Genomic DNA, 12,259 nt, shown 5'->3' with positions numbered 1-12,259 from the left:
TTTTATATAAAATATGTGCTATTAAACATTACAAAATTGATATGAAATGTGTGATGTGCGAAGGAAACAACGTTAATTATACTTCCTCCATTCCAAATTATCTCATCTCTAGTAATATCGGGGTCCAAATTATCTCATCTCTAATAATATCAGGGGTGTTTGAAAGTTAAAAATTTGGGGTAAATTAGAGATTTTGGGTGTTTTAGAGTTTTGACCATTTCAATCCGCTAATGTTAGTGTTTGGTAGTTAGTGGATTGAAATAGAGGTTTGGGCTCAAAAAGCTAATTTTCAAAAAGCTAGTTTGAGGAGCTTTTTGGGTTAGCGGTTGGGTATGTGTCACAAAAAGCTCATCAAACAACTATTTACCAAACAGTTTAACAAGAAAACACTAATTCAATCCACTAGTCAAAACATCTATTTAAATCAACTATTCAAAATATCTAATTCAATCTACTGACAGGTAACCGCTAGTTCCCAAACAGGGCCATCATCTCTGTCCCGTTCAATTGTATATTGTTTTTTCTAGTGTTCGAGATGAATTTTTTTTTTTTAACGTAGGAATCCGCAGCTGCTACCCTTTTAGGTGCGCACCGGATAAACCCACGGACTCATGCAATGGCCTGCAAACTACGAGAATCAGATAAACTGCACTTAAACGACAAGATAAACTACACTTAAACGACAAGCTATGGTCCAGGAAGCATAATCACAAATTTTTCTCCCATCGGGAGGAGACGTATTCTAAGATGAATATAAAGTCAATTTTCATAATCTATTTTTAATTTTTTTTCTTTTTTATTGAAACTTTTTTATTAAGAAAGAAAAAAATTCAATAATTTATGGAATTGTAATTTAATGAAATATTAAAATGCATGTCAAGACGTCAAGTCCTTGTCCTCCGATATAATGATCTCTCATATCTGTATAACATGATTGATTTTACTTGGCCAAATTTTTCTACCATTATGTAAAAAGCAACTTTAGAATATTTTAAAACATCAAATGCACAGATACATAGTTCTAATGCAACAAGAAGCATCAAATGCACAGATACATAGTTCTAACTTCTAATGCAACAAGAAGCTTTTAATAAAAACAAGGCAATTCATAAAAAATGAAGGCAATACGAGGTTGCGATTATTATGTACGGCTTTAATCTATGTAATCGTCAACAAGAATAGATACAACTGATTCTCAATTAAGCTTAAATGAAAAATGGTCTTTTGATTCAAGTGACCATGATTAGCCATAATAAAAATAAGCAGCGTGACACTAATGTGCACTGGTGATAGTTACATTTGGAACTTTTTCATACATATGGTTTACATGTATTGCAGGCATAACATATCAAGTTGCTGTTACTATCACCGGAATTTGGTTTGACATTCTTGGTTTAAAGTTCTTTGCCTGTTGCGGAAGTTCCTAGAAGCTTGGCCAGTTCTCCACTTTCATAGGCAGCCACTGTATCTGTTACAATGATTCAAAGTTTTATGCGATTATACAGTGTATGAACTGCTAAAAAGATTCATAAAAAGTATGCAAAGATTATGAAGTTACCATCTGAGCCTCCAAGGTGCTTTCCGTTGATGAATACCTGAGGTACAGTACGCTTCCCAAAAAGCTGACCTAAAGAACTCTGTATATTCCAGCCATCTCCTGTAAAACATAAATCATTACATGTCAACATTTTTTACAATCAAGTAATAGAAGCCTCACTGGATCATGATAAAACTTACACCAACAGGGAATATATAGATTAGATATTGTTCTACAAAAGATGACAATTACATCAAAATCGATCTAGCACAATCAAAAGAAAAAACTTTGGGATATTTGGGTTGATAGGAATGAGGGTGAGTGGGAGTGATCTTTTTGATTGTTGATGGAAATGAGGGTGAATGGGAATGATTTTGAAACCCAAGGACCTGTAGTAATGATTTAACCGTTAACGGAAATGAGGTTCCCATTTCAATCTACCCATTTGAACACAACGAACATGGGATTAGAAGTCCCAACCCTGTCACAGAGTTCATTTATCATAAACGAAATTCTACACGTATCTTCCCCCCTTAAACTCTTGCAAGATTTCCATTATCATTGTTTAGTATACAACTTTCTTATATTCAAAGTCCAATCTCTTGTAAGATTTCGATTATCATTCTTTAGCACAACATTTTTATATTAAAAGTCCATATCAGTTTTCCCCAGGAAGCCCCGTTTATCAATGACAGGAGGCACCAAGCCGCTTAATGAGAAAATAACAAACCTCTCTCGTCGAGCTCAACAACATATGGCACTTGATTCAACTCTTTGAAAACAGATTTTGCCTTTCTACAATACCTGCACATTAGGAGACAAAGTGATTACTGATAAAATATCAGTACATATCAAGTTATGAAACAATGTATACAAAAAACAATTAGTCCGACAATATATTAACATCGAATCAGTAAACAGATTGTTTAAGTTGATAATAAAGGATCAACGTTATATAGTACGAGTATAACTTTGTATTGAAAATGAATTTTGCATCTCCATTATAAAATTAAAGCTATCAGAATCTGTATATTGCTAAATGAAAAATAAAGCAAATAATTTCTCGACTTTTGCATTACCGGATAGTAGTTATGTAGGACAAAACAAAGCAACACCAATAATTCCGAAACATAACAACAGAAATAAATACAAAACACAACTTACAACGACATCAAGTAGTATACAGTTGTCCTGATACAATGCTGATAAACACACAATTCAATCAATCTATTAGGAATCAAAATTTATTCTTCAAATTTACATCATTCATGAACTAGCTACACTAAAATTAACCTCATCGCAGTGCTATAAAAACGCTGTACAAGCAGGGGCGGATGCAGAAGGGGGGCTCAGGGGGCTGGAGCCCCCCTGGGGGCTTGAGCCCCCCTGAGTCCATACCACCTTCATTTTATTTTTAAAATATGTCTATTTATGCAATGAGCCCACCCCAACTAAAATGAGTGCATCCATTTTCATATTGAGCCCAGCCCATTAACTAAAACTATTTACATTAAATATACCAGACTTGGATGTCGTGAAGTGAAAAGATTAAAAAAAATTGCTCTCTCATTGCTCTGCCTCCAAACCTCAGTCTTTAGTGTGCTTCCCCTTCGGCAATTTTTTTTAATACTAATGAAGCCCCCTCCTTAGTAAAATTCTGGATCCGCCACTGTGTACAAGCCTAACTCGGTAGCTAATTGCTTTGATCACAAACATAAATAATCAAACCTAATCGAAATTATTCCTCACAAACACCTAAACAACAAGCTTATACAAGTAGGGCATAATACATAGTCCCTCCGCCCCCCTGAGTTGTATACACAGGGGAAGCGGCACTTTAATGCTTCTCTAAATATATAGTTCTATATCAGGAAAAAAGAAAACTTGAAAATAAGTTACAGGACCATACGAATAAGTCATAAAACCATATTTTATAGAAACATTAAAGTGCGTATCAAACAGTGAACGTATAGAATCCAGATAAACAGAGGGAGTATAATAGGGCAGAATAATTGTTGTCACGGTAAAAAGTGTATTAGGCTTAAAACATACGGGCAGTAAGATTTGGAGAAGATGACGATGGGGTGAGATGATATCGTCTGCTTCACGAACTCCGATGATGCATTCGCCTCCACACCATTTGACATGGACACCGCCACAGTCAATACTAGTAGTATTACTACGGTTGATTTTGAAATTTTCGCCATTTTTGTTGAGCTTCTCACAAGATTTATTTGTATTGAGGGTAAATTATACAGATCTGATCTCTATGTTAAATGAAATTTGAAGTTTCAACTGAGATGAAGATGGGTCTGGTTTTACAAATTACAAGTCAAGTTCTGTTTGCGAGTCTGTGTTTTTTGTTTTTAAATGTTTCAACGGATCTTGAAGATGTTTGTTGGGCTTGAGTTTGGGCTAGTGATGTGAGAGTCTGGTTTGAAATAGTAGTGGTAAGTTGCATCAAGGCCCAAGTACAAGTAGATGTATTTACTCATGACAGGAGGTTGGATAAGAGAATATCGTGTAATTGGTTGATGGTTGAAGTCAAACCATTTATTTAATTTAAAATAATTTGAACTAGTTAAAAATATTAATAAAATTATTATATCATAATATATTTTTACGCTATAGATTTAATTTTTTATTAAATATTAATATATGATTACTTAAATAATGATAAAAATCTAAAAATTTGTTTTTATTACCCTCATATAGTCCAATATCACTAATCCTTTAGATATTAATTAAAAACCAATATCTCGGTATCTGGAATTTAAGATATGTGAACGAACAACATATAAGTGGTCACTAAACACACCAACTAAACGACTTAACGACCTTTAGGTTGCTCATAGCATTCATATTTCTATATTCTTACTAAATTTAGTAATTCTCCAAAATTATCTTCATAAATTTAAAAATCTTCCACATCTCATTCCCCATCCTATCTTACCCCATCCCTACTAAAAAATGAAAGAAAAGAGGATGGGGTATGTACAGTGAGTCCCCAAATATGGAGTTTGAGTTTTGGTCCCTAAAACTAAACCTTATTTTAGGGTTTCGGATGTAGCTTCAGTTTTGATAAAAAATTAAGAAATTCCCTAAATTATGAGGATAGGGAAACATACGGGAGAGCCAATCGGAATGCTCTTCAGATGCGTTACTCCTCGGTCTCTATTTCAATTTTCACATAGGCTTCCACTTTTAACCCAATTTGAGGTATATAGAAATAATATTTTTAATCGTTAGTTTTTATAATTTTAAAAATAAAATGATCAATTATAAATTATTAAGATAATAACTCAAATTATTTTTATATGGACCTTAAATTATATAAGAATTAAAAAAAATATGTAAAAGAGAGGACATAAATTATATAACAAAATAATCAAATAAAAAACATATGATGCCCGCTAAATATTGGAGCGAGAAACGAATTCTTACCTTGCCAATAAGTCGGCGGCAGGACTAAACTCTTTACACCACCTTCTTTGTTTCTAGTATTTTGAGAATTATTCTAAGAATAATTGCTATCATTTGAATCCAAAACTATATATTGATATATATCCAGCAGTTTCATAATGATATCTATAAAAAAAATTACATAAAAACAATGCACAGGTTGTATTAGGAAGAATTGTATAAACAGGTTAGTCAACTGTTTCATGTGCACTATATAGTATATATAATGGAAGGGCGTACGTAATATTATTTATATTTGATCGTATTATTTAAATATTTTAATAATACAGTAAACGTTAGCAGCCCAGCAGCTCCTTTTGGTATCAACTATTGACAGCTGTTCTAAATATTCTTTAAAAAATATATTCTGATTAATTCTTGATTAATATTTAAAATAATTTTATTTATATATTGATTATTATATTCTAATTTATTAAAAAAATCTTTATTTTAGATTATTTTTTTTATAAATCTTGAATGAAATAGGTCAACTAAATTGTTCCCTAAACCATGTTATCGACCAAACAAAATTAGATAAATGTAATGGAAACAAAATTAGAAAAATATAGAGATATAAATTGTGAAAACACACGTGTATTCCCACTTAGTCAATTCCTACTCGCTTATAAAGAATGCAATATCACCGAGCAATTTTGTTGAACTCAGGCACTCATATACAAACCACATACTCCTATTTATCAAGTCAACTTTCTGTTTTCCATTTCTTAATTGTGGAGATTTTGTGGCCTTATGATACGAATCCACCAGCGAACCAATCCAACTAATGTAGTATGACGATTGACGACATTCAATATATATAATGCGAACCATAAAGTCAAATCATATTACATATTCTTTTATTTTTATATAAATATTAAAAAGACCAATAGTTTGACACAAAAATACATCAAAACTAATAAGATAGTAAAAAATTAATGAGATCAATTATAATTATATATATCAGTTAAAAATGTATTTAGTAATTACCCAGGTTTTTAATTGATAGAACATCATTTAATGATTAAATCATTAATATACTACATAAACAATAATTAACACAATAATAACTGAGAACTAAATTAGTCGACAGCCAAAATAATAATGATTTTATGTCGGGGAAACACAGAGTATAAAAAAGAAAAAGTCGTATGGGTAGTGCGATATACTCGTCAACTTTGTATACTGTCGATTATTCAACTCCTTCTAAATCACTTCAATTTAATCTCAACCGTTTGATGATAAAAACATTGAATCTTTGACTTTTTGCGCAAGTTAAAATACTAAACCTTCTATTACTACAAGACATGAACTCCTCTTCACCTTGGTATCTTCAATCTCCACCTCTCTCTCTACTTACTCTATTCAATCTTTGTTGTAATGGCTGTTGAAGTCGATGTGTATCGAGGTATGAACAATTACATAAATCATTCGATTCGTCGGACCGGTCACGCCCGGTTTCGTCGCGGACCGGCTGATCAATCCACTACTTCTACTTCATCCTATTCTCATGATGATCAAGCTCAACAAAAGAGCTTCCAATTTAAACTTAATGCTGAAGAATGTAAGAGCGCTAAATCTTCGATTTCCTCGGAAGTTTTGTTGATCGCCGGAGAGGAAGCTACGGTTTCGAATGGGAAGTTAGGAGCATTGATTGGTGGAGGAGCTAAGAGGAATTATTCGTCTGCGAAGCCTCCGCTGCCTTTTTCGCAGCGGAAAATTTCTCCGAATTTTTCGGGGAGCAGCGCAGTGGTGCCGGCAATGAAGAGTAGTTATTCGTCGGCGAAGCCTCCTCTTCCTTCTACTCATCGGAAAAGACGCCGTGAAATTGAACAGATTTTTGGCGATCGGTTGAGCTCGCACGGTTGTCATTGTTGCAAAAGAAGGTATTAGAAATATGCCTTAAAATATGTTAAATATAACATATTAACGAACAATTCTCCCAAAACCTGAAGATGTTGGCAGGAATGATATTATATTCTCATAAATATTGTTATCGCGTGATCAAGAAGTTACATATATAGTGAGCTTGTATTGAAATTCTTATAATTGGTTTCAGGAAAAAGATTGAAATTACTCGAAGAATAAGAATACTCAAAGGATCATCATCGTTATCGATTCCATCAGATGAGTACTCTTGGAAAAAATACGACCACAAGTCGATCACCGGGTCCTCATTGCGGTGAGTCAATCGATCATTCACTGTGTCCATTATTTTGTATGTTTGTTCATACTTGAATTGTTTGATTAAATTGTGAAATTGATGTGATTTGCAGTAGTGGTGGATACTACAAATGCAATAGCGTAACAGGATGCTCTGCTAGAAAGCATGTAATCAAGGACAAAAATGATTCGATGGTTCTGATTGTGACGTATAAAGGAGAACACAATCACCGGTCGCCTGGAATTTGACTCAGCTCAGTGGCGGGGATCTTGAATGTTGCTAGTAAAGTCCAGGTGATCGAAGAACCGATCAGGTGGCTCGTACAGGAACATCTTTTAGTAGACTTGACTTGCAGAGAGAAGAATTAAGAACGAGGAGGAGGAGTCGAAGATAGTCAGTATTCCATTGATCTGATATCACATTTATGCACATTGATCTGATAAATTCCTGTAAATTGTAGGTGACAAGATGAATTTTCACCCGGCTCAAATTTCTTATTATTACCAGAAAAATTGCTAATTTTGACAGAATTTACCCGCTTTCCTAGCTAATAGTGATATCCATGTCGAACCAAATCTGTTCGAAACCTATTTTAAATACAGTTTTACCACGTTGATCATTCTGCAGAGATTGCAGCATCCCTTGGCATTAATAAATTGTCGAATTCTAAACATCAAAAAGCATTCGTCTGGCTGGCTGAACACTGCGCAGGCTTGTACTGAAATTTCAAATATATCAAAATGAATTTGATATACATACAACTATACAAGTCATTTTATGCTCCATTCGAGTAAGCATTTGCAGAAACCCAAAAAATTTAAAAGCATACACTCATAAGTCATACAGATACAATCATGCATTATATACAATTGATGGAACTAGTAATTTGATTCTAACACCTCTTGGGAGAGAAAAGCCGACGCGGTGAAAACATACTCAAGTACCTAGGTGAAGCAATGGCTTGAATGCTGCTATAACCAGTAGGATTAGGATTCATAATAAAACCTTGTCTCTCCAGTCCTTGATCACCTTGATTCACTCTATCAAGTCCTCTGCTAGATCCCCCAAAAGTTCCGTATTTCTTTAATCTACCCATCCATGTTTTCTTCCTCAGAGACTTCATATGTGCACCATTCATCTGATCACTCAAATACTCCTTGACTCTCTGCAACCCTTGCTCCACTACATCCATTGGCGGGGAAGCCAAAGGATTGCCTTCGACGCTGAGCTTCTGGAGCTTCTTTAAGCACCCTATCGAGTCCGGTAAGGTAGAGATCGTGTTGTAACTGATGTCAAGTTCAACAAGGGAGATGAGAAGGCCTATGGAGTATGGTAGGGTTGTGAGGTACTGGAAGTTTTGGCTCACGTTAAGGACTTGGAGATTGATCAGGTTTTCGAGGTCGTCGGGGAGGGATCGGAGGCAGTTGAGACGGGCATCTAGGATGCGGAGGTTGGTTAAGTGAGAGGTGGAGGATGGGAGGAAAGCAAGCTTGTTTGAGTTGAGAGAGAGTTTCTTTAAGTTGATGAGCTCAAACCCTATTGTGTCTGTCACTTTTGTTAGCATGTTGAAATTTGCATTTAGCTCCTCCAGTGATCTGTTCAAGTTTAGTACAAGAATTAAATAAAATTGGAAGCAGAAGCTGCTGGTATAAGAAAATATATATGTGCTGATGATCTTTTCTGAAATTTTCAATTTTGATTCATAAAAAGTTATCTCTTCTTATCTTTAGAAGATTGAACCCTCAACTTTTTTGATAATTTCACCAGGGTGATATTACATGATCCTGAGGTCATTGTTTAGGAAAAATTAGCTGAATTTTAAAAAATTACATCAACTAATTATAGGCTTTGCATCAATGTTGAAGGCTCCAAGTAAATGACAAACAACTCTATTTACTTCTTCAGAATTAGGATTTTTACACAACAGCGTAAAACTTAAACTACGACTTTAATATATTTTTGCCAAACAACGGGTCTAAATAGTTGGGGTCATTTTAGTTGAATTTAATAAGCTCGACCATTTTGTCAAACTAAAACCTCTAGAGTAAAAAAATACTCAATCTACTACACAACTACGCATTGAAAATGAATTGTCTCGTGCATAGAATAATATATATGTCACCGTTAGTTTCCAAAAGCATATTAGCGCTCGGTGTTATCAAGTTGCAAATTGCAATAGTCAACGTATATCAGTACTCATATAATCATATTATATACTCTACTACTGCCTTCCTCGTGGAATTTTTTATACCGGGTGTTCGGATTAACTTGCATGCTCTCCGGATTAGCATGATATACGGAGTATTTATATTGACTTAGAAATGTGGAAGGACTCTTTAGTGGTTTGATGAGACAGATTGAATATATAAATGGAGTTAGAAAAAGAATTACCTGCAATTTTCAATGGTAGTGGGGAGGGAGCGGAGATGGTTGCCGGAGACATTTAAAATCTTGAGTTTGGACAAACATCCGATTGAGTTTGGAAGTGTTGTCAGCTGATTGGAGTGCACGTCCAGGACCGTAACATTCAGGAGTCTTGCTGTTAATGACTCTGGTATGCTCTGCAGTTTCAACAATATACATGAGCACCACAACTAATCAATAAATGCACAAATTATATACATATAATGGGCCGTTTGAATAAACTTAAAAATAAAAATAAAAATCTCTTGCTTAAAAGTTATGTAGTTGACTAGAAATGAGAAGTAAATTAAGACTTATAAGTGATTAAATTGTTTTAGAAATAAGTAGAAGTCCTTGAACAAAAGTTAGTTTTCTCAGCTTCTTATAAGTGCTTCTGGCTCTATAAAAACGGGGTAGGAAAAGTAGAAATCGACTTATTATCGAAAGAAGTGTGCTTGCCAAAAACGCACAATATACTCTGACATTTTGGCAGGTCTGCTCTCATTTTAAGTAACCGGTTAATCTAAATCCCGTAAATATTGCCAATATTAATTGAAATTGAACAAACAAAGGGTAGAAAATGATCTTATACTATTGAACAATCATGTCACAACTTGACAACATGGCATACAACATACAAGGGCGGAGATGGAAGAGACACACAGGGTATCGATATCGTCATTATTGAAATTCAGAGTATGTTGCTATATGAAGAGAAAAGTTGCAGAGAAAGCTCTGTATATTGAAGACTTAAGCTATTGTTTTACAAACTGTATGGAAAGAAAAGATAAGCTATACAGTGTGGTGTTGAGTATATATACAGAAGACCACCACTAACTGAGTAACTAACTTCTATATATACAACTTCTATCACTAACTGTATCTATTGTTCCTCTAACTAACAGCTGTAACAACTCAGCTGCTGATGTGGCTGACAAATCAATCATGTTGGTTGAAACAGCACTGCTGGTATATGCTGCATGGTGTGCATGATGTGTGGTTGATGTACTAGTCTCAATAGTCATTGCATAATATTACTAGTCATAAGTAAAGGAGATATAGTGAAGTAGTACCTGAAGGTTGTTATTGGAGAGGTCTAACTTGGAGATGAGTGCTAAATTAATAGAGGGATTAGGAAGCGAGTCCAGAGACATTCCACTCAAATCCAAGACAAAATCTACTGACTGTGGCTTCTCCTCCCTTGAGCTCGTGGGCAGCGACCTTGTCCTCCTCATCCCATAATCCTTCCTAGTACTGCTTGTTATTCCATCCTGCTGCTGTTGCTGCACGTTCATCATCTTTACTATCTATTTCTTCAACCTGCCTAGCTAACTTTCTAGAGAGAGAGGGGGGGGAGAGTTGATGTTTGTGTAGTTATCAAGTGATGGATGGCATATACATATATAGATACGAGGGAGGGAGAGCGGAAGGGATAGTACGGAGAAGCACAAATGAGGTACAACACACGTGTGCATGACGGGGTTACACAAAGTACAACCCCGTATTAAACGTGCCCACTATACATCTTCGTTAAGTCAACGCTGCCCCTGGTCAGGAGCATCTTCCATGGTTGCAAACTTCAGCATAGATAATCAAATATAATTTGAGTTTGTTGGGAGTGCACACGAACAATTATTTTTTTGGAAGATTTTGAATGGTATAAATTATTTTATATACAACATTATCATCGATATTAATAAGGTGAGAAGCAATAGAAATCTATCATTTAAATAAAATATAATTGTTAGTGTGTACATATGATTATCTCATATAATTTTTATCATGTTCTCTCTTGTTCATATTTTTAAAAATGTCCTTTTTAACACGTAATCTTTCCGTCCCATCAGATTCTTTACATTACTTTTTCGCACGCATTTGAAAGCTCTTATAAAATATACTTACATTATATATTTATTTTTAGAAAAATTCATGAAAAAAAAATTTGATATTTAATTTTTTATTAAAAAAAGGAAAAATTAAAAATTTGTTATGAAATTATACTTTACGATAACCTCAAAATACGTGCAAATAAATAATATACGTAAACAATCTGATGAGATGGAGGGAGTAATATTGAAGGTGTACAGATAAATTCTCAATATACCCGTGAATCCCGGTCACCTGATAAGCGATAACTACTTTTCTACTAAAAAAGTCACATATGACAAAATGATTAAAGTAGAGAAATTCATAATCAATCACAGGAGTATCTTAAAAACGATCAAGTACAACTAGACGATATTTAAACATCGCATGATGGTACATTTGAAATACTTGTCAAGGAAAACTGGCAGCACATAGATTCCTAAATCCAACATTAATTTCCTCACGGTTCGGTATCATGTTATTTTATATAATGAATTCGCCCGTCATACCTAATAAATATTTGGATTGAGAATATAAATTAAAAAAATAAACAAGATATGGGAGATAAAATAATAAAAACGGTTAGAGAGCTGGGATCGTCCGATAATTCAATATAAAAAAATGAGTCTAATGAGTAAAATATTAAATTTAAATTTATTTAGTCTTTATATTTTATTATTTATAATAAATTTGGAATTTATAAAATTGGAAAAAACAGTTTTAAATTAAAACATGATACAAAATGAGAGGACCGAAGTACAACCGGACACTCAATATATATCTGGTTCTTTTTACTACTCCCTCCGTACCAAAATAGTTGTCATATTTGG

The 12,259-nt window shown here is 34.1% G+C and overlaps 3 protein-coding genes across 3 annotated transcripts; 1 reads left to right on the top strand and 2 right to left on the bottom strand.

The window, feature by feature from the left end:
• Nucleotides 1–1,181: 1,181 nt before the first annotated feature.
• LOC108227573 (glutaredoxin-C4) lies at nucleotides 1,182–3,887 on the bottom strand. The gene is made up of 4 exons (XM_017402793.2): nucleotides 3,590–3,887; nucleotides 2,268–2,341; nucleotides 1,559–1,657; nucleotides 1,182–1,468 (listed from the first exon to the last, which is right to left on the bottom strand). Exons 1-4 carry the CDS (start codon nucleotides 3,742–3,744, stop codon nucleotides 1,395–1,397), a joined length of 402 nt encoding a protein of 133 aa, XP_017258282.1. The 5' UTR covers nucleotides 3,745–3,887; the 3' UTR covers nucleotides 1,182–1,394.
• Nucleotides 3,888–6,222: 2,335 nt separating this feature from the next.
• Nucleotides 6,223–7,690, top strand: LOC108226882 (WRKY transcription factor WRKY51). The gene is made up of 3 exons (XM_017401879.2): nucleotides 6,223–6,882; nucleotides 7,056–7,178; nucleotides 7,273–7,690. Exons 1-3 carry the CDS (start codon nucleotides 6,377–6,379, stop codon nucleotides 7,406–7,408), a joined length of 765 nt encoding a protein of 254 aa, XP_017257368.1. The 5' UTR covers nucleotides 6,223–6,376; the 3' UTR covers nucleotides 7,409–7,690.
• A 138-nt stretch (nucleotides 7,691–7,828) lies between these two features.
• On the bottom strand, nucleotides 7,829–10,984 carry LOC108226656 (plant intracellular Ras-group-related LRR protein 6). The gene is made up of 3 exons (XM_017401648.2): nucleotides 10,637–10,984; nucleotides 9,552–9,721; nucleotides 7,829–8,755 (listed from the first exon to the last, which is right to left on the bottom strand). Exons 1-3 carry the CDS (start codon nucleotides 10,859–10,861, stop codon nucleotides 8,053–8,055), a joined length of 1,098 nt encoding a protein of 365 aa, XP_017257137.1. The 5' UTR covers nucleotides 10,862–10,984; the 3' UTR covers nucleotides 7,829–8,052.
• Between the last annotated feature and the right edge of the window lie 1,275 nt (nucleotides 10,985–12,259).

The sequence above is a fragment of the Daucus carota genome, chromosome 6 (assembly GCF_001625215.2).
Source record: "Daucus carota subsp. sativus chromosome 6, DH1 v3.0, whole genome shotgun sequence".
NCBI lineage: Eukaryota > Viridiplantae > Streptophyta > Magnoliopsida > Apiales > Apiaceae > Daucus > Daucus carota.
Note: the sequence above shows the minus strand (reverse complement) of the source record. Positions and strands in the feature narration are given on the sequence as shown.